At 62.4% G+C, this 16,969-nt stretch overlaps 1 protein-coding gene across 2 annotated transcripts; it reads left to right on the top strand.

The window, feature by feature from the left end:
- The first annotated feature begins 1,461 nt into the window (after positions 1 to 1,461).
- On the top strand, positions 1,462 to 14,304 carry LOC120387946 (rho guanine nucleotide exchange factor 19-like). Of its 2 annotated transcripts, none has more exons than XM_039509371.1 (13): positions 1,462 to 1,588; positions 2,152 to 2,432; positions 3,393 to 3,594; positions 5,079 to 5,155; positions 6,180 to 6,364; positions 7,989 to 8,149; positions 8,321 to 8,473; positions 9,372 to 9,501; positions 9,789 to 9,863; positions 11,380 to 11,472; positions 11,818 to 11,978; positions 12,466 to 12,627; positions 13,394 to 14,304. In XM_039509371.1, exons 2-13 carry the CDS (start codon positions 2,168 to 2,170, stop codon positions 13,491 to 13,493), a joined length of 1,764 nt encoding a protein of 587 aa, XP_039365305.1. In that variant the 5' UTR covers positions 1,462 to 1,588; positions 2,152 to 2,167; the 3' UTR covers positions 13,494 to 14,304. The 2 variants fall into 2 exon arrangements, with proteins under 2 accessions (XP_039365305.1, XP_039365304.1); XM_039509370.1 differs by having other exon boundaries at positions 6,180 to 6,421.
- Positions 14,305 to 16,969: the final 2,665 nt, after the last annotated feature.

The following is a 16,969-nucleotide window of genomic DNA, read 5'->3' as shown; positions in this document are numbered from 1 at the left end:
CTGTAGTAAGGGCTTCATCCCTGGGGGCACTGTGCCCTCGCTCCATTGGGGCACATGGCCTGTCTCATCCCACCCCACCTTCCATCCGTGCGGCTCTCCTCGCTGGCTAACCTGCCTCCTCCACCCTGCCCGCTTCATTAGCCATCTTCCCCTGCATCACAGGCTGTGCTGCCTACTACGGAGCAGCGAGAAAGAGCATCTGGGTAAAACCAAGCCCTGGCCAACGTGCTGCTTTCTCCAAAGTGCGCCTGGCTTTAGCAACGTATTTCATTAGCCCCCACAAACTTCTGTTCCTCGCCTGCAGATTAGTGATCCCAGCCCAATGCGATTCCTTCCGAGGACCCGCTCCGCCGAGACGGAATGACACTGACTTGGGGTGCAGCAGAACGTAGTGAGAGCATGGCATGGATTTTATGAACACTACTGAGCTGCTTGTGAATGGTTTGGTGACGTCTTTCTCTGAACATCATTGTCATTGGCAGTAGATTTGTCCCTGGTCAGTTGGACACTTATTTTCTCACTAGGGAACCAAAAAGTCACTAAATCTGGTGACAAAGACGCTAAGTTGGCAACACGACCGGCGGCACCTGCGAGCTCCGCGCCCTCCTGGGGCCATGCCCACCATGAGCCTAAGGCAAGGGGCGAGACCCGGAGGAGGCTGGGAAAGCCTTCGTTCGGATGGGGCAGTCGGCCAGAGGCCAGGCTCGTGCTGGGGAGGCAGGGGGGCACTGACTGAGGGGTCTGGCCTAGCCCCTTGCTAGCGGAGGCAGCCAGTCCTGGAGCTCCCGCCTGGGGCCTGCGTCCAGATCCCTGGTGCTCACTCGCACAAGGGAGGGATCTCTGCTCCCCTGCTCCGTTCGCTCACTCAGCCATTGCCGACCTCCTCCCCTGGGCAGTTCTGCCGGGACAGACGGCAGCACAAGCCGTGGGGTATCCCCATCACCCTCTCCTGCCCCATCCTCCTAACCAATCTCTGAGGGCTTCCCGGCCCCTGGCTCCGGGTGGAGACACCCGGGGCTCAGCCCACCCCTGAAGTGGACCCGTGTGCAACAGCACAACGTAGGAGGCAGAGCCATTTGGGCAGGCGGCCGGGACAGGACAGAGGGGGATTGGGGCCAGCCTCCAGGGTTAATCCCCCAGGGGCTCGGGGCCTCCTGTTTGCAGACTGGCCCTAGGGGGAAGCCTGCACCAGCTCCCCTCCCAAGCTTAGAAACCGGGAATGGGCTGGTGCTGGGAGAGCTCTCCACGTCCCGCCCTGGCCCTAGTTAGGATGGTAAATAGCCCCCACCTGGGGGAGCCAAGGACCCCCCCCCCCAGAACTGCCCTCATTGCCCCGCTGCCATCTGCTCCATTGGGTGCCCACCCTTGCTGACCTTGGCTAAGGATGCCCCTGGCGTGCTGCCCCTTTAAGGAGCCACTAACGAGGGAGCCCTGGAGGTTATTTATTTGCAGGTGGGAGCAGCTGTAGCTTCTTGCTCTCCCTGGCTGGGGGGGATCCTCCAGGTAAGAGGCTGCTTTAGCCCTGGGAGCTCTGGGCCTGGCCAGGAGCTATCGCCGAGGGCGGCGTGATACACCCAGGGCCGAGCAGGTGAGCAGCAGCGTGGCCTTCGCATTGCATCTCCCTGGCCATGGGTGGGAGGGGGCCAGCTGGCCCCTTGGGCCTGCCCAGCTCGGGCAGAGTTCCCCTTGGGTGCTGTGCCCCTGTTTGGCTGGTCCTGATCCCAGAGCACCGAGGGGCTTCCCTCCCCTCCCCTCCCAGAGGGGAGCTCAGGGTGGGGCATCTGCCCCCTAGCTGGATTCTGGCCTGTGGGCCGAGCCCAGACAGGTGGCTAGGGCTGCAGAGAGGGCCTGAGCGGAGTCCTGGGCTAGCAGCCTCCGAGCCAGGGTGCCGATGGAGCTGGGGGGAGCTGAGGGCACCCCGGCCCTCCCAGTGCCACCCAGGGACCTGCCCGGCGAGCCACGGCCCAGCTTATGTGCCTGGTGTTTGGGGCGTGGGTGCCGGGTGGCCCGGTGAGCATGGCAGGAGGGCACTTGACCCTGTCGGTGTCCCCGGGGGCCTTTCCGGGTGCCCAGCTGCCGAGAGAGGCCAGCCCCCGAAGTGGGAACGAGCCGCCTGGCCAGGACTGAGCCCCCTTCTCCTCCCTCCACCAGGCCTCTCGTTGCCCCCATGGATTTCTTCTGCCGGAAGCGCGCGCGGTCAGACTCGCCGCCCAGGGCCACGGCGCCGGTGAAGAGACACGGCTCCTGCCCGGTGACCCAGAGACCCCAGCCAGCCAGGCCGGAGAGCCGCCCCGAGCTCTGCCCCTTCCTGGCCGGTCTCTTCCGCCCCAGGAGCGCCAAGGCCGGCCTTCCCGCAGCCTGCCGGGGCAGCTCCCCGGAGCCAGGCTCGACGGCGGCGGAGAGGGTCCCGCTTCTGGCCGACAACTCCAAAGGTCTGTGCGCCCGTCTCCTCCCTCCTTCCCCCCACCCCGCCCCAGGTAAACGCCTCGATCTCTGCCTCCCTCTGGCCCCATTTCCAAAATCGTCCAGCTCCCATTGCAGACCAGTGACCCCCACCCATCCCACCACCGTCTTGGGACCCATGGGAGGGAGGGGGTGCTGAGCCCCCTTGAAAATCTGACCCGCCTCATTTGGGTGCTTAGATGGGGGCTGGGCTTGGTTGCTGGCTGCTGTCAGGACCCCGATGCCACCTGGCCTGGATCCCGAGGACCCAGGTGTCCTGCCTCCATCCACTCTGGCATGGCCCACTCGTCAGCAGCTTTCACTGAGACCTGATTGGCAGCATCCAGGGCCCAGCGCGTGACGGGGGCCGTGGAGAGACTGGCCCGAGTGCGCTTTGGCTTGGATGTGGGGTGAGGGCAGGGGGCTCTGATCCCAGCCCCTCTTCTTGGAGGGCGGGAGTGCCCTGGAGGGGGAGAATTTCAGTGCCCATAACCGGGACCAGGCAGGGTCCTGGGCCTGACTCCTGCTAACTCTGGAAATTCATCTCAGGCATGACCCACAGCACCCGCTATTCCAGCCCTGCCAGTGCCCCTCAGGCCTGACCTGCAGCCCCTGCTGTTGCAGACGTGTGCTCTCCCGTTATCCAGGTGACGGGCAGGTGGCGTCAGGCTTGCCATGCAGAGGCAGTTGCCAGGATCTCCAGCTCGCTCTGCCGGCGTCTGGCTCTGATTGGGCCCCATGAGGCTGGCAGCTCCCTGGGGGCGCTGGTGAGCTCAGCCCCGCGGCGATGGGGAGCAGAGGCGGGCACGGGTTTTGTTTTGACGACGTGGCTCCAGTGCAGCGTGGTGCCAGGCCGCCCCCTCTGCCCCTGCACCATCCTCATCCCTCGCTCCTGCTCTCCCTAGGGGCTGACCCTTCCCCCCTCCGCTGCCAGCCCTCTCCTCCCACAGCCGAGCTGGCGGCCCTCGAGAGCATGGGCCCGGAGGAGCCGGTGGAGGAGCCCCCTAGCGCTGCAGGGCCAACGGGCGCCGCTGGCCTGCTGGAAATGGAGACAAAGCAGCCCACCCCGGTCCCCGGGAGGAAGGTCCTGCATGGCTCCCTGCAAGATCTCTCCAAAGCCACAGCTACGCAGATGCCAAGTCCGGAGCGCAGGTAACCCGCCTCCCCCCGGGGAGCTCCCCGCATCGCTGCCCTGGGGCTGGGAGGTTCTCTTAGTTGCAATGCAACTTGTGCATAGAGAGGGATTCTTGCTTCCTTTTCCTTGAAGCCACTGGCATATCCATGGCAATACCCAGTAATCATTCTGGGTGGGGTGCAGGGGTTGAATGGGAGGGTACCCAGCGATGCCCTCTAGTTCCCACCACAAACTAAGCTCTGCCCGTGAAGTGCCTGTCTTTGGGCAAATCTTTGTAATATGATTTCCAAGTTCTTTGGTGCTTTGGGCGTTGATGCTTTATGTGCCATCATTAGGTTTCAGAGTGAACAACTCATTGGATTAAGCAGAGGGCTGTTCCTGTCTGTTCTCCCATAGCTGTGGTTCCAGGCTGCCTGCAGACTTAGTGTGTTGTGCCCCCCTCAGTTCCCATTTTTATAGTTATCGTTGCAACCAAAGGTTCAATTCGACCCCTGCCCAGATCCTTACACTGCCCAGGCCCTGAAGCTGGCCTTTCCGGCTGGGACCTATTGCTATAATGGGATGATCCAAGCATCTGGAACTCTGGGGACATCTGGAGCAGAGCTGGGGTTTATAATTCAGGCCCGGCTCTGACGATGACCTTATTTCTCTGGTACCTTTCAGAGCGGAAGGATAGCCCAGGGGTAGACCACTAGCCCAGTACCGGGGAGAGCTGGATTCAAAGCCTTGTTTTGCTGCAGGTTTCCTGTGTGACCGGGGCAAGTCATGTGGGTTCTCCTGGCCTCAGTTTCCCATCTATAACATGGCCATAGGAGCACTTTCCTTCCTCACAGGGGTGTTGTGAGGATAGATACAAAGATTGAGGGGCATGGTCTTACACATCTCCTGTGTGGGAGATAATTAACACTATACATCACCCAATGTGCTGTTACTGTGGAACTCTCTGCCACATGATGTCGTCGGGCCCAGAACTTGGCAAGATCCAGAAATGGATTGAATGCTAATATGGATAATGAGAATACCCAGAGTTTCCATGGTTCAAGGTAACAGTTCTGTAGGGATGGCAAACCTCCCACTTCAGAGTTTTAAGCCAATCTCTAGCTATAAGAAATCAGGAAGAGACCTGATTGGAGGAGTGGCCTATTCTACACTGCTACTGTGCGTTCTCACACATCCTCTGAAGCAGCCGGTGCTGGCCACTGTCAGATACGGTCCACTAAGCCCAGTGTCCTTTATTTCTGATCCACCTGGCATATTCCTACGTATCCATTTTACACCTGTGTACATTGAGGCACAGAGAGGTTTTGATTTGCACAAGGACACAAATGAGTGACAAACCCACCAGCAGGTGGCGCTGTAGGGCATGAGGCAAACCCACCAGCAGGAGGCGCTGTAGGGCATGAGGCAAGAGCCAGAGTTATGGGGGAAAGTTCATGTTTGCTGTAGCATGGGGCTGTCCCGGTGGGACCCAGTTTAAAAGCTGCTTCTCGCTGCTGTTTAGACTGTTCCGCCGACCGCTGGGGAAAGGAGCCAAGGACACGGACAAGTGGAAGAGGGAATCTAAATACGTGCAAACACGTGAGTACTGACCCGCTCCTTGTGCGATGGCCGCAGGGTCTCAAGCATGGCGGGATGGAGGGAAATTTCTAGAAGGGCTTCTGGAGGCTGCTGCCACGAACAAGCCCTAATGCAGGCCACACAATGCTACTTCCACCAGCCCGGCCCTCGCCAGGGAGGGGAAACCGAGTCACTAAACATCACAAGCCTGTCCTGGAGCAGGCTGTCCCTTTAAGAGCCTACTGAATTGTGCTGTTGCAAAACCGTGATGTCTTTGTCTGTTGTGTGCTGGGCCTCAAATATCAGACCTCTCCTGGGCAGCAGAGGGGAAGCCCACACCCTGTGCTCTCTCCTGGGCGCGCCGCTCTTGTTCTTTCTAGTCTGGTTGTTTCCCTTCAGGTAAAGTTGGTGCAGTTGGAGTTACACGCATCACAGTGAAATCGGAGCCACGAGATGCTAAAACCCAGCTCTCTCTGCACTGAATTCCCTCTGAAGAGCGCGAGCTTTTCCTTGCGTGCAGATTGTGTAACGGTCTCCGGCAGTGGGGGGAGAAATGAGAGAACCACGGGGTTAGAACGGACCGCGAGGGTCAGCTGGTGTAACCCCCTGCCGAGATGCAGGGTTTCTTGTGTCTAAACCATGAGGCACAACACACAAACACCTGCGATCTGGTCAGGGCTGGTTTGAATGTGCCCAGGGCATCTCCAGGACCCAAGGGGTGGTTGGAACAGAGCTGGCTACTCCTTAGAGGTCCTTCAGTTCTCCAGCCGTTACCGGTGACGGCAGCACGCCGTGACCCGTCTGAGTGGGCTCCGGGCGCGCATTGGCCAGCCGTGCTCATGGGGATGCTGGGCCGGGCCCCCGAAATGGCTATGGGCACCCCGAAGAGCAGGAGAGGGTTTCCCAGTGTCCAGGGCCGTGTGCGGAGCAGGTGGGTTGTGTCATCAGACCTGGGGTTATATGACTCGTTGAAGGATGCAGTTACTCATGAAGCACTCTGGGAAGCCCCTGTGGCTAATGTCCTGCTCATTTCGCTCCCTCCCAGAGCCTCTCTACCAAGACTACTGGCTGAAGCGCCTCAAGGCGGCGGAGCGCAAGCCCAAGGAGCCGTCCTTCCGGGTGGACGCCAGCCTGTCCATCGCTGGCCTCCTCTCCTCCTCCCTGCTCGGCGCCGCCTCGCAGATCTCGTCCCGCGACTACAGCTTCTGCTTCTGGCAGGAGATCCCAGAGGTGAAGAGCCGGCGGCTCCTGGAGAGTCTCTCGCCCCGGCAGCACCGCCTGCAGGAGGTAGCGGAGGGCGGCCGCCTCTCGGGCTGGGAGGGAGGGGCTGATCGTTTGATTGTGCGGCTGGCTGGCGAGTAGGGGTGGGACGTTCCCACCCGCCAGAGACGGGTTCAGCCCAAGCAGAAGCTGCCCCGGCAGAGGAGCCCCCCACGAGGCGAGGTGAGGCGAGGGACAATGTTCTGCAGAGAGCTGCCATCTGCTGCAGCCACAGTCTGATCACTCTGGGGCACCGGCTGCAGTGTGGGGATGGCCCTGCAGAGTGGGCAGCAGGGGGAGGGGGGAAAGCGGGGTGCCCCCGCCCCCAGAGCCAGCAGTTCTGGTCCCTGCCCTGGTGAAAACAGAAGGGGGGGCATGGGGCAGTGCTGCGATGGGGCAGTGCCACCTCAGACAAAACCCTGCCCACTTGGGGGTCAACCATTAACATGCAACCTTGAAAACCGGGGCCAGGAGACCAATGGGCTCTATCAGCCTTGAGGGCAGAAGCTGGCCTGTGGCTTGCTCTGGGATGTGCAGCTCCCTCTGGTCTCCGGGGCTGGCAGCCTGGCACGCCCCTGCTCTCCTACTCCAAACAGGGCATTTGCCCCACCTCTGCCCCCAGCACCTTAGGGGATTCCCAGTGCTGTTGCTCTAATAGAAATAACCCCAGCATTGGAGAGCCTGGATTTCAGTGTGTTCCCAGCAGGGCTGGTTGCTGACGCCTGGTCTCCTAGCACACGGTGCCACCCTCGCCAGAGGATGGTGTGAAGGCCAAGACTCGAACAGGGTTCAGAAAGGAACTAGATAAGTTCAGGGAGGACAGGTCCATCAGTGCCCCTTAGCCAGGATAGGCAGGGAGGGTGTCCCTAGCGTCTGTTTGCCAGCAGCTGGGACCGGGCGATGGGATGGATCACTCGATAATGGCCCTGTTCTGTTCATTCCCTCTGGGGAACCTGGCATTGGCCACTGTCGGAAGACAGGATATGGGGCTAAATGGACCATTGGTCTGACCCAGTATCTATGGCCATTCTTATGTGCCTGCGTCAGTTGATTCAGCCGCAGGCCTGGAAGCTGGACTCCTGGGTTGTATTCCCGGCTCTGCCCTGTGCCGGTGCCCAGTAGGGATGCCAGCTTTGGTTGGATAGGATTCCTGGAGGCTCCAGGACAATCCTGGAGGGTTGGCAAACCCTACAGCGCCCAGAAGGGCCTTGGCTGTCTGGCTGCCGCTCCCTGCAGGAGTCCCCAGAGCAAGAGGCCTGTAATGGAAGGGAAGCGCTTCCTGTAGGCGGACCGGGGAAGGGGCATGGCTGAGGCATTCCCCTGTGCCAATGCGCTCTGGCTGCAGGAGCAGCCCACAGGGCTGGCACCAAGCTGCCCAGGCAGCTGTGCCCCTTCCCTGGTGGCTGTGCGCTGGCCCGACTTGGGTACTCATGTTTGCAAAGTGATTTAGACGCCTGGCTCCCAGTGAGGTGTCTAAGTCCCTTTAACCAGCTGGCCCGGCACCCCTTGGCGTGTCCCACGGCGCGGGGGGTTCCCAGGCCCTGCCGTGCTGGCTCGCTCGCCCCCGTCTCTTGACGCACGGTCTCCACTCCAGGCCATGTTTGAGATGATCACATCAGAGGCCTCCTACCTGCGCAGCCTCTCGGTGGCCACGAGCCACTTCAAGGGATCGCTGGTGCTGCGGGAGACGCTGACCAGGGCCGAGGTGCACCGGCTCTTCTCCAACCTGCAGCAGGTGAAGGACGTCAGCGAAAGGTAACTGCGGCCGGTGGGGAGCGCCCAGCGACGCCAGTCCCAGCCTCGCCCAGCGGGGGGCGCTGCAGGGAGGGGGGCAGGAGCGCTGGGCTGTGGAGGGAGCTCCCAGCTACTCCAGCCCGAACCTCGCTCAGTGGCAGGATCCTTTCCCTCAACTCCTGGTCTCTGCAGGTTTCTCCTGGAGCTCGAGGAGCACATGGACAAGGATGTCTTCCTGGCGGGGCTGGGGGCCGTGGTCCTGAAGCACTGCCCTGCCTTCCACAGGGTCTACATTCCCTACGTCACCAACCAGATGTACCAGGAACAGCTCATGCAGCAGCTGATGTGAGGAGCCACCGGGGCTCAGAGGGTGCAGCGGGGGGAGGAATAACCAGGGGGCGCTTGTGCCCCAATTGCTCCTCCCCACTGTCTGTGCCCCTTGGAACAGCCCATCTGCCCCTTCCCAGATGGCTCCCCTCTCAATGGGGACACTGAGGCTGAGCCTCAGGAAAACTTTCATGCCAGCGAGAGCTGAGAGTCTGCGGGGTGTCCCTGGGGGGTGCTTGGACTGTTTGGAACTAGACTGGGCACCGCCCAGGGGAGTGGACTGTCGGGGAAACCCCAGTAATGTCCCTTGGGGAGGATTCCATAACTCACTAAGTCTCTGTCCTCTCCGACGTCTCCATGGTGGAGGGGTGTTTCTGCTGAAAACGGTCACCAATTGTTACACTAAGTGGTTGTCATTAAGTTCCAGAGTTAACACATTATTTTGATGCCTGAGGGCAGCTGACCCCATTCCCCTGCTTGCGTACGGATTTGGGAAGGGAGGAAATCAGGACATGCTCCCAGCTGCAGGTTCTCTTTGGGGCTGATAGCAGCTTGCTGGCTCCTGGCCTAGGCAATGGGGAGCAGTGGGGACCAGGTCAGGTCCCTCCTGGGTTCAGGCAGGAGAGGTGAGCAGGGGCAGGAATTGATACGGGGCTGCATTTCATTTTTGTACCTTCCCAGCTTGGGGGAGGAGATCCTTCATCTCCCCCCCCCACCCCAGAAAAATAGCCCCCTCCCCACACCCCACTGCTCGGGAACTCCCAGCATCAGGCCTTGCCTGCACTCAACCGGGGTCTCTGGGCAGCGTTTGCCCTGGCGCCTGTAGCACAGTGAGGGAGGGAATTCAGGGCCACTCTACTGAGGTGGTTCTGGCCTCGGGCCCCCTCACCCGCCCCCTCTCTCCCGCACGCTGCAGGCGGGAGAACTGGCGCTTCCGGCAGGTCCTCAGGAAGCTGGAGGAGCAGCCGGTGTGCCAGCGGCAGCCCCTGAAATCCTTCCTGGTGCTGCCCTTCCAGAGGATCACCCGCCTGAAGATCCTGCTGGAGGTGAGGGGCCGTCTGGGATCTCACTCGGAGGGGTTAGCTGGGGCTGGCCTCCCAAGGATCCTGCCTCAGAGGGGCCCAGGCCAGCGTCCTCTGAGCTGCAGCCAAAGCGAAACGCTGGCGTGACCGAGGGGGCTTGTGTGCAGGAGGAGAGGGGTAGGGATGGGCGGGGAGAGAGGGGAAGGCTCTGTCCGCATATGGGGGCTGGGAGGGAGGGGGAAGGAGCTGTAGGGTGGCGGGAGGGAGACCCTCCCATGACAGATCCTCCTGCTCTCCCCTCTGCCCCACAGAACATCCTGAAGCTGGCCCCGGCGGGCTCCGAACTGGCCAGCTCCATTGGCATGGCCCTGACGGCCGTGGGAGAGGTAAGGGCACCATTGGGTGCTTGTGGGAGGCGGCCCCAGGCTGGCTGTGCCGGTCCCCGCGCCGTAGCAGTCCTCACGCCGCCTGCCTGGACCCGCCGTTCGCGCCCCCGCGGCTCTGCGAGGCAGCATGCGGAGATGGGCTATGCTCTGGGGCTTGCTCCTCGGCTCCCTGGCGGAGCTGGGGGAAGCGGTAGGAGAAGGTTCTGGTCCGAGTCTGTTCCTGGTTCTCTGCTCGTCCCGGCCCACGAGCTCACACCGCCCGGTGCGGACTCAGCCCCTGACCGCTTCCCGCACGTGCTGCGTCCTGCTGGCCTCTGTGCTCAGCGCCTCGCTGCCTTCTGTGCTTTGAAAACCTCTGGCATTGGGGCCTGTCTCTCGGCATTCCCGCCCCTCCCTGGTCAGACCTGAGCTTGCTGAGCCGTCTGGCCAGCGCACCGTGCCGCCTTCCTGGGACGTTACCGGGGGAGTGATTGTGCTTGTGGGTTTTTAGAGCTCCAGCCGAACGGTTTCCTTCCCCAAGGGAGGCCAGAATGCAGCACGTCCAGGGTCTCGCGTTCCCAGGCTCTGGGGAGTCCAAAAGGTGCCTGGACGGGGGCGATAAAACAGGCTTGGGCCGTTTTATGCCGCTGGCAATGCCGGGAAGGTGTTTTTAAATAGGGGTTTTTCCTGCTTGTTTGCTAGTGTGGTACTAGCTCATCTTCTCTTGGCTGACTTCCCCGGAGCCCTCCAGCGAGGGGGTGGGGTGAACTGGAGCTTCCTCCTCTATTAATTGGGGGCCTGGGTTGAATCTTTAAAAAGTGCTTTTCTCCCAACTGTTTCTTGGGCCTTTGAGTTAATTGTGTTCACAAACAGCCTGAGTTTAAAAACAAAAATCCCTCCCCGTCTGAATGAATCAGGCTTCGCTTCCTTGTCCTCAGACTCACACCGGTTTTCCCCGGAGTCTTCCCCAGGAGAAACAGGGGAGGCAGGAGTTGGGATTTCTTACCTAGAACCAGCAGAAGCGCTGGGGTGAGAAGAATCCTCCCCCCCACTTCAGATGCTCTAGCCGAGGTCTGTTCCCCAGTCAGAGCATCACCTGTGCACAGGGCCCTGGGGTGACAGCATCCCAGCAGGTCTCTGCAGGGTGGGACGCCTGAACGTCTGAGCCTCTGTCCCCGGCACCCAGGGACCTAATGCACCACCCCACAGCCCATCCCGAGCCTGGCTGGTGGCACCCCGGGGCGAGTGAGAACTAGGGCAAAGCCTGGGCACCTGCAGCAGATCCTGGGCTAGGAGGCGCCATGTGCACCCGACACTTCAATCGTCGGAGGGAGCAGGGCAATGTCCCATAATGCCCCAGACCAGCAGTGTCCAAGGGCTGGAAAACCTTCCTTCCCGTCCCCTGGGGTGCACCAAGTGTCCTGGATTCCCTGGTCTCTGCCCCCTCTGGTGGGTGGCAGGGGGTGGGGGGAGCCCTAGCCAGAGTGCCCAGCTCCCACCCCCCGCAGGGCCTGCAGCTTTCCTTGCCCTTCCTCAGATCGTGTGGGCCTGCAACGAGAACGTGCGGCACATGAAGCAGACCGAGGAGCTGGTGCTGCTGGAGAAGCAAGTCGAGTTCGTAAAGACGAAGGTGAGGCCTGGCTCTGCGCTGGGGCGGCTCTTGGTGCTCCAGCCCCACGGCAGGGGGCATGTGGGGGGAGGGCTGGGTTGGGACATGGGGGAGGATGCTGGAGTGGGTGGAGCAGGATATGGCGGGGACTGGAGTGATGTGTGAGATCCGGTGAGCTGCCATGATCACACCTCTCGGAGCTGAGCGCCCTGTGGGACCTCCTGCCGCCCAGCCTGGACTTGGATGCATTGCAGGTGGTGCCCTGCAGGGATCCAGTAGGGGGCGCTGGTGCATGGCTCGGGCCGGCACCGATCCTGCCCCTCGGGGTCTCTGCACAAGGTGATCTGTGTCTCTCTCTCCCCCCAGTCCATCCCGCTCATCAGCCGGGGCCGCTGGCTGGTCAGGGCGGGGGAGTTCTCCCAGGTCCTCATCCAGGAGGTGGGCGTGGGGTACAGACCCCGCCTGAGCACCAAGCCCATCCACCTGCACCTCCTCAGCGACCTGCTGCTTTTGTCCCGCCGGAGGGAGTAAGTCTGTGGGGCGCCCGGGCTCTCCCCTCTGCACCCTGGGGCCCTGCTGCCCTGGCCAGAGGCACCGAAACCTCCCGGGTGGGGGGTGCATCAACCTGCTGCTCCCGTGCCCACCGCATGTCAGGGTGCCCGCCTGCCATTCCCCTCTCCAGCTGGCAGGGAGAGCCAGCGGGGGGTTGCATTGGCTCCAGCCCTGGAAGAAGGAGCGGGCAGTGGGGCAGGGTACGATGGCAGTGCCCATATCGTAGACTCATAGAATCTCAGGGTTGGAAGGGACCTCAGGAGGTATCTAGTCCAACCCCCTGCTCAGAGCTCTCTCGAGGGGGGCGGGGAAGCTGGAGGTCCCAGGTGGGGATGCCCTGTCTGTGGGTACGGGAGCTCATGGCCTATTGCGGGAAGCCAGGAGCTGGGCGTTCGGGGCGGGGCGGGGGCTCCATCACCCAGCTCTACCCCACGAACCCCACCCCTCATGCTTCCCCCGCAGCGACGGCAGGTTTTCCGTCAAGGATTACGCCCAGACCTGCCACGTGAGAGCGGAGCTCCTCAGAGCCAAGCCGCTGGGGCTCCCCGACACGGCCTTCCTCCTGTGCCTCTCCCGCAACCACCGCGGGGCCAGCGCCGAATTCATCATCAAAGCAGCCAGCGAGTGAGTGCGGGGCTCCCGCTGGGGAGACTGGCTGCCGGGGGGTTCCTGGGCTGGCTGTGGGGGGTGGGTTGGGGGGGTTCCTGGGCTGGGGGGGGGGGTCCTGGGCTGGCTGCGGGGAGTGGGGCTGCTGCAGACCCAAAGCCGGGCTGGCTGCGGAGGGGGCGTTGGGCCTGCCAAAGTGGCACCATGGGGCAGGAAGGGGGTTGTGCAGGAGATGTTCAGTTGCTAGCACCTTATGGCTTGGCACATCTGGGGAGTGTCGTAGCCTCGTTTCTCCGAGTGCCGCTTGCGGGATCTTGGGGGAGGCCTCGAGGGGAAGGTGCAAGGGCTCGCAGACCCTCTCCCTGGCGGCTGGATGGGGAGGAAGCCAGAGCGCACAGGTGGGGACTGTGGCAAGGACCTGCCAACCCAACTCCTCCATCCCCGGAGCCCTGCAGTGTGTCCTGAGGCTCTGACAGATCCCACAAATGTCCTGCTCCCAGCCCCCTCCTGTGAGATCTCGGGGCCCTGAACTGGTGGGACGTGGCTGGGGGAGGTGGGAGTGGGCAACGGGGGGAGGATGAGGATGGCGGCGCTGGGGAGGGAGACAGTAGGGACGCCCAGCCCTAGAATTACCGTTCAGCCCCGGCCCTGGCTCGCGCTGGGACCTCACCCTCAAACTGAGGGGCAGCTGTGGCGCTCGGGGAGTTCCCCTTTTGGAGGGATACAGGGGTGTGGATTATTGGGGCTTGGTGTGTGACCCCCTCTTCTGTCCGACCTCTCGTAGGGCCCAGAGGCAGGAGTGGATCTCGCTGATAACCAGCCAGGCGTCCCCTCGGCCTGCGCCTGTGATCAAAGCCCTGAGAGAGGCCTGCGCTGGTATCTGACTCGCCGGGGCCCAGGCCAGCTGGACTCCATGCTTGGCCTTTCCAGAGGATGACCTCCCGCGAGCTGCACAAGGGGGTCTGCAGCCCCTCGCCTCTTTGGGGCCCTGTCCGGGGCCAGCGGTTCTTCCCAGGCCTGGGAGCTCGGCTTGGGGACCTTCGGCGCAGGCTGCGCCGGACTCAGCGGTGGGGCGGGGAGGGGCGGTGAACGGCCTGGCAAGCTGCTCTCTATGAAAGCCACACGCTCCTAGAAGCAAGGCAGGTCCAGGGGCGGGAGCCCATCTCTGTGTGCTGGGGTGTTTCTGGGGGATCTGCCCAAATGGGGTCCCCGCCAGGCCCCAGTGAGCGGGGTACAGATTCCTGGGGGTATATCCAAGGGGCGCCGAGCCTTGACGTGCGTCAGGCCATAGAGTGATCTGGGGGGGCGAGACCCTTTGCCAAGAAACCCTTTGGAAAACAGGCCGGGATCTGAGCCAGAAGCCTGGCTCTGGCCCTCGACCTGTGGGGGAGCCAGTGGGAACCACTAGGTGGTAGCAGGTACTAAGTGCTCGTGTCTGTCAAGCCAGTTCCCGGCTTCTCCGTGAAATCTCCGGCTCTTTGATCTGACTGTACCAGCCCGGAGAAGCCCAAAGCTCCCCAAATGGCCCAGCAAAGGGGAGGATGCTGCCCTTTGGGGGGAGGGGTGTCCCCTGCATGTGCCTAGTGCAGAGGACGTGATCCTGCGGAGGGCGCTGTGCGGGAGCTGGTCTCCATTGCTATAGCTGCCTGGCAGGATCTTTGAGCCTTGGTTGCTGAACGTCCTCTTGCCCATTGGTTTATTTTTTGCAAACGGAGCTTGTAGGTTCCCCCTGACTCAGGCTCATCTGGAATTTCGTGTGTGGGGGGGTGATTCCCACGGAGGCCATGCCGGCTGGACCAAGCGGTGTCTTGGGTCCATGTCTGTATGGGGCCATGGCGTGGGTTGGTGCTATTGGCACTAACCCCAGAGGCAGCTATGGGAATAGGCCCGGCCCGGCCATGTTCCCGGCCTGCATTGATCCAGGACTGGGGGGTTCTGGAGCAGGCCCACCCCAGGGTGCTGGCGCGTGGGTCCAGCTGTTTGCACTTCGGGGTGGTTGAGGGGGGATTTTCATTAGCTGGTGGTTGGGCTCTGGGGGCCTCCTTCCTCCTGGGAGGAGCAGCTGAGGGTACGAGCCCCCTGTCTGATGTCTCCTGCCCGGCCTGGGAAGTGGTGGCTTTAGTGGGGGCTGGCGCTCAGAGCTGCTCTCCCCCCAGCTGTGCCAGGGGTCAGGGCCCCTCAGCCCCCGCGCAGGGCCGGGAAGCGAGAGGTGTCCGGCTGCTTCTCCCCACCAGCTGGGCAATTAGCAGCTGCTGGGGAATGTTTCCTGGCCCAGCTGGGCAGGAAATGCCTGGCTGCAGAGCTGCAGGGGGCCACTGCTCAGAGATGGCGTGGGGAGGGCTGGGGGCTGGGGATGGAGGACTGAAGGAGGCTGGGGTGCTGTCCCCCTGCAAAGCCCCACAAGTCACGGCTACGCTGAGGGCTTGAGCCGGGCGCCACTGACGCAAGAGAAGGTGCTTGGCTGGGGAGGGGTCTCGACCCAGACCTTGGGGCTTGCGGCCCAGCCTCAGTTGGAGGGGTTGAGGGCTCCACCCCTCCGAGTCCAGCTGTGCCCTGCGTGTGGGGCAGCTCTCCTGGGATGGCTAGGGAGGCAAGGGGCGCCGTCCCTGCTGTCTGACCCTGCCACAGGGGATGGGCTCTAGCCGCGCGTTGTGTCCGAGGGGCTCACGCTTTTCAGTCTCTTGTTCTGAAATAAATCTTGACCTTGTCTTAAGGACCCGCCCTGCTCTTGTGTCTGCAGCAGCGTCCTTGGGGGGGGGGGGGGGGGACATGACCCCTTAACCTGCAGGCCGCCAGGCCACGTGTTTCCAGCAAAACCTGATTTAAAACAAGGCACCGAGGGCCAAGCTTTGGCCATGGGCTGGTCTGTGGCTGCTGATTCTCTCTCTCTGGTGGGACCAGCAACGGCCTCTGCATGAAAACTGAGATTCTGGCAGGTGGAGGGTTCGCTGCTCCAACGACTCATCCCTGGCGAGTGCCTGAGGCTGGCTCCGGCAGCGCATTATCTGCTCCTCCAGGTAAGGACTACGCCAGGGATCGGCAACCTTTGGCACACGCTGGAAGCGGCAGCCAGCACATCCCTTGGTCCATGCCGCTTCCCGCAGCCCCCATTGGCCTGGAGCAGCCGAACCCGCAGACACGGCAGGTAAACAAGTCCAGCTGTGCCCTGCATGTGGGGCAGGTCTCCTGGGATCGCTAGGGAGGCAAGGGGCACAGTCCCTGCTGGGTCTGACCCTGCCATAGGGGAGAGGGCCCAGGGCCTGGCTGGGCTCTAGCCACGCGTGGTGTCCGCGGGGCTGGAGCGGCGAACTGTGGCGAGGGGGAGCCGCGATCGGACGAACCTGCCGACGGGGCAGATAAATAAACCGGCCTGGCCCCTGGCAAGCCACATGCCAGAGGTTGCCAACCCCTGGACTACGCTGAGCTTCCAGAACCTAAGGTCTGAGTGTGTCTCTTCTCCCTTCCTCGTCCGTCCCTCCCCAAATGCCTTGGCTTAGAGCAAGCGCCTCTCTTGAGGTTAGAGGGGTGAGGCTGGGACTGGAGATGGGGTCACAGCCTGACTCTGCCATAGCCTCTCGGAGCCCTTGGGCAAGTCACTTAGTCACTCTGGGCCTCACTTTCCCTCAGCTGGAAGTGACAATCCCTGTGTAAGCTCCTTGGGGCAGGGACTCTTAAGCCAGGGCGTCTCTTGCTCTGTATGTACAGCACCAAGCACCGCAGGGCCCTGATCTCAGGTGTGGCCCCAGGGCATCACCCCAATACAATCAATAATTGGTTATAAAGAACTAGGGGCCTGAGTGCTGGGGGCAGGGAATCCAGCGGAGTGGGGGTTTCTAAACGGGCAATCTGGAGGAGGGCTGAGCTTTCCTAGCAGTAGAAAGAAGTGGAAAGTTTTTCAAGGGCTGAACAATTTTGATGCTGGCACCGGATTCTAATTTGTGAGATGGGCCCTTGAATTTTGCCCCCTTCGGGCCCTGCGCCTGTAGCAGGGATTGCCTCATGCACCCTGTCAATTGATGTTGGCAAGCAAAGCTCTGCCAAGGAGTCCTGCCCCCGGGACGTGCCCACTCTGTGTGGGGCAGAGGTCCCTCTCAGGGGTCCGCTGGTGCCGTGGCGGCCCCCCTGCTGCGCCGGCTGGCGCGCGCGGGCGCGCGCGCGCGGCGGCTGCATGCCTGCGCCGAGGCGCTGGGAGGTCCAGCGGAGCGGCGCGCGCTCCTCCCCTCGCGCATGCCTGCGCGGCGGTCCGTCCCCCGGGCCCCGTCGTGACCTCTCGCGGCATGGCCGCGGCGCCGGCGCGCGCAGCGCGCCGCCGCTAGAGATTTGCGCCCTCGGCACCAGCTTGTTTTGCTGGTGCCTAGAG

Source organism: Mauremys reevesii, linkage group 21 (genome assembly GCF_016161935.1).
Source record: "Mauremys reevesii isolate NIE-2019 linkage group 21, ASM1616193v1, whole genome shotgun sequence".
Lineage (NCBI taxonomy): Eukaryota > Metazoa > Chordata > Testudines > Geoemydidae > Mauremys > Mauremys reevesii.
This window is presented reverse-complemented; position numbering and strand designations above follow the sequence as displayed.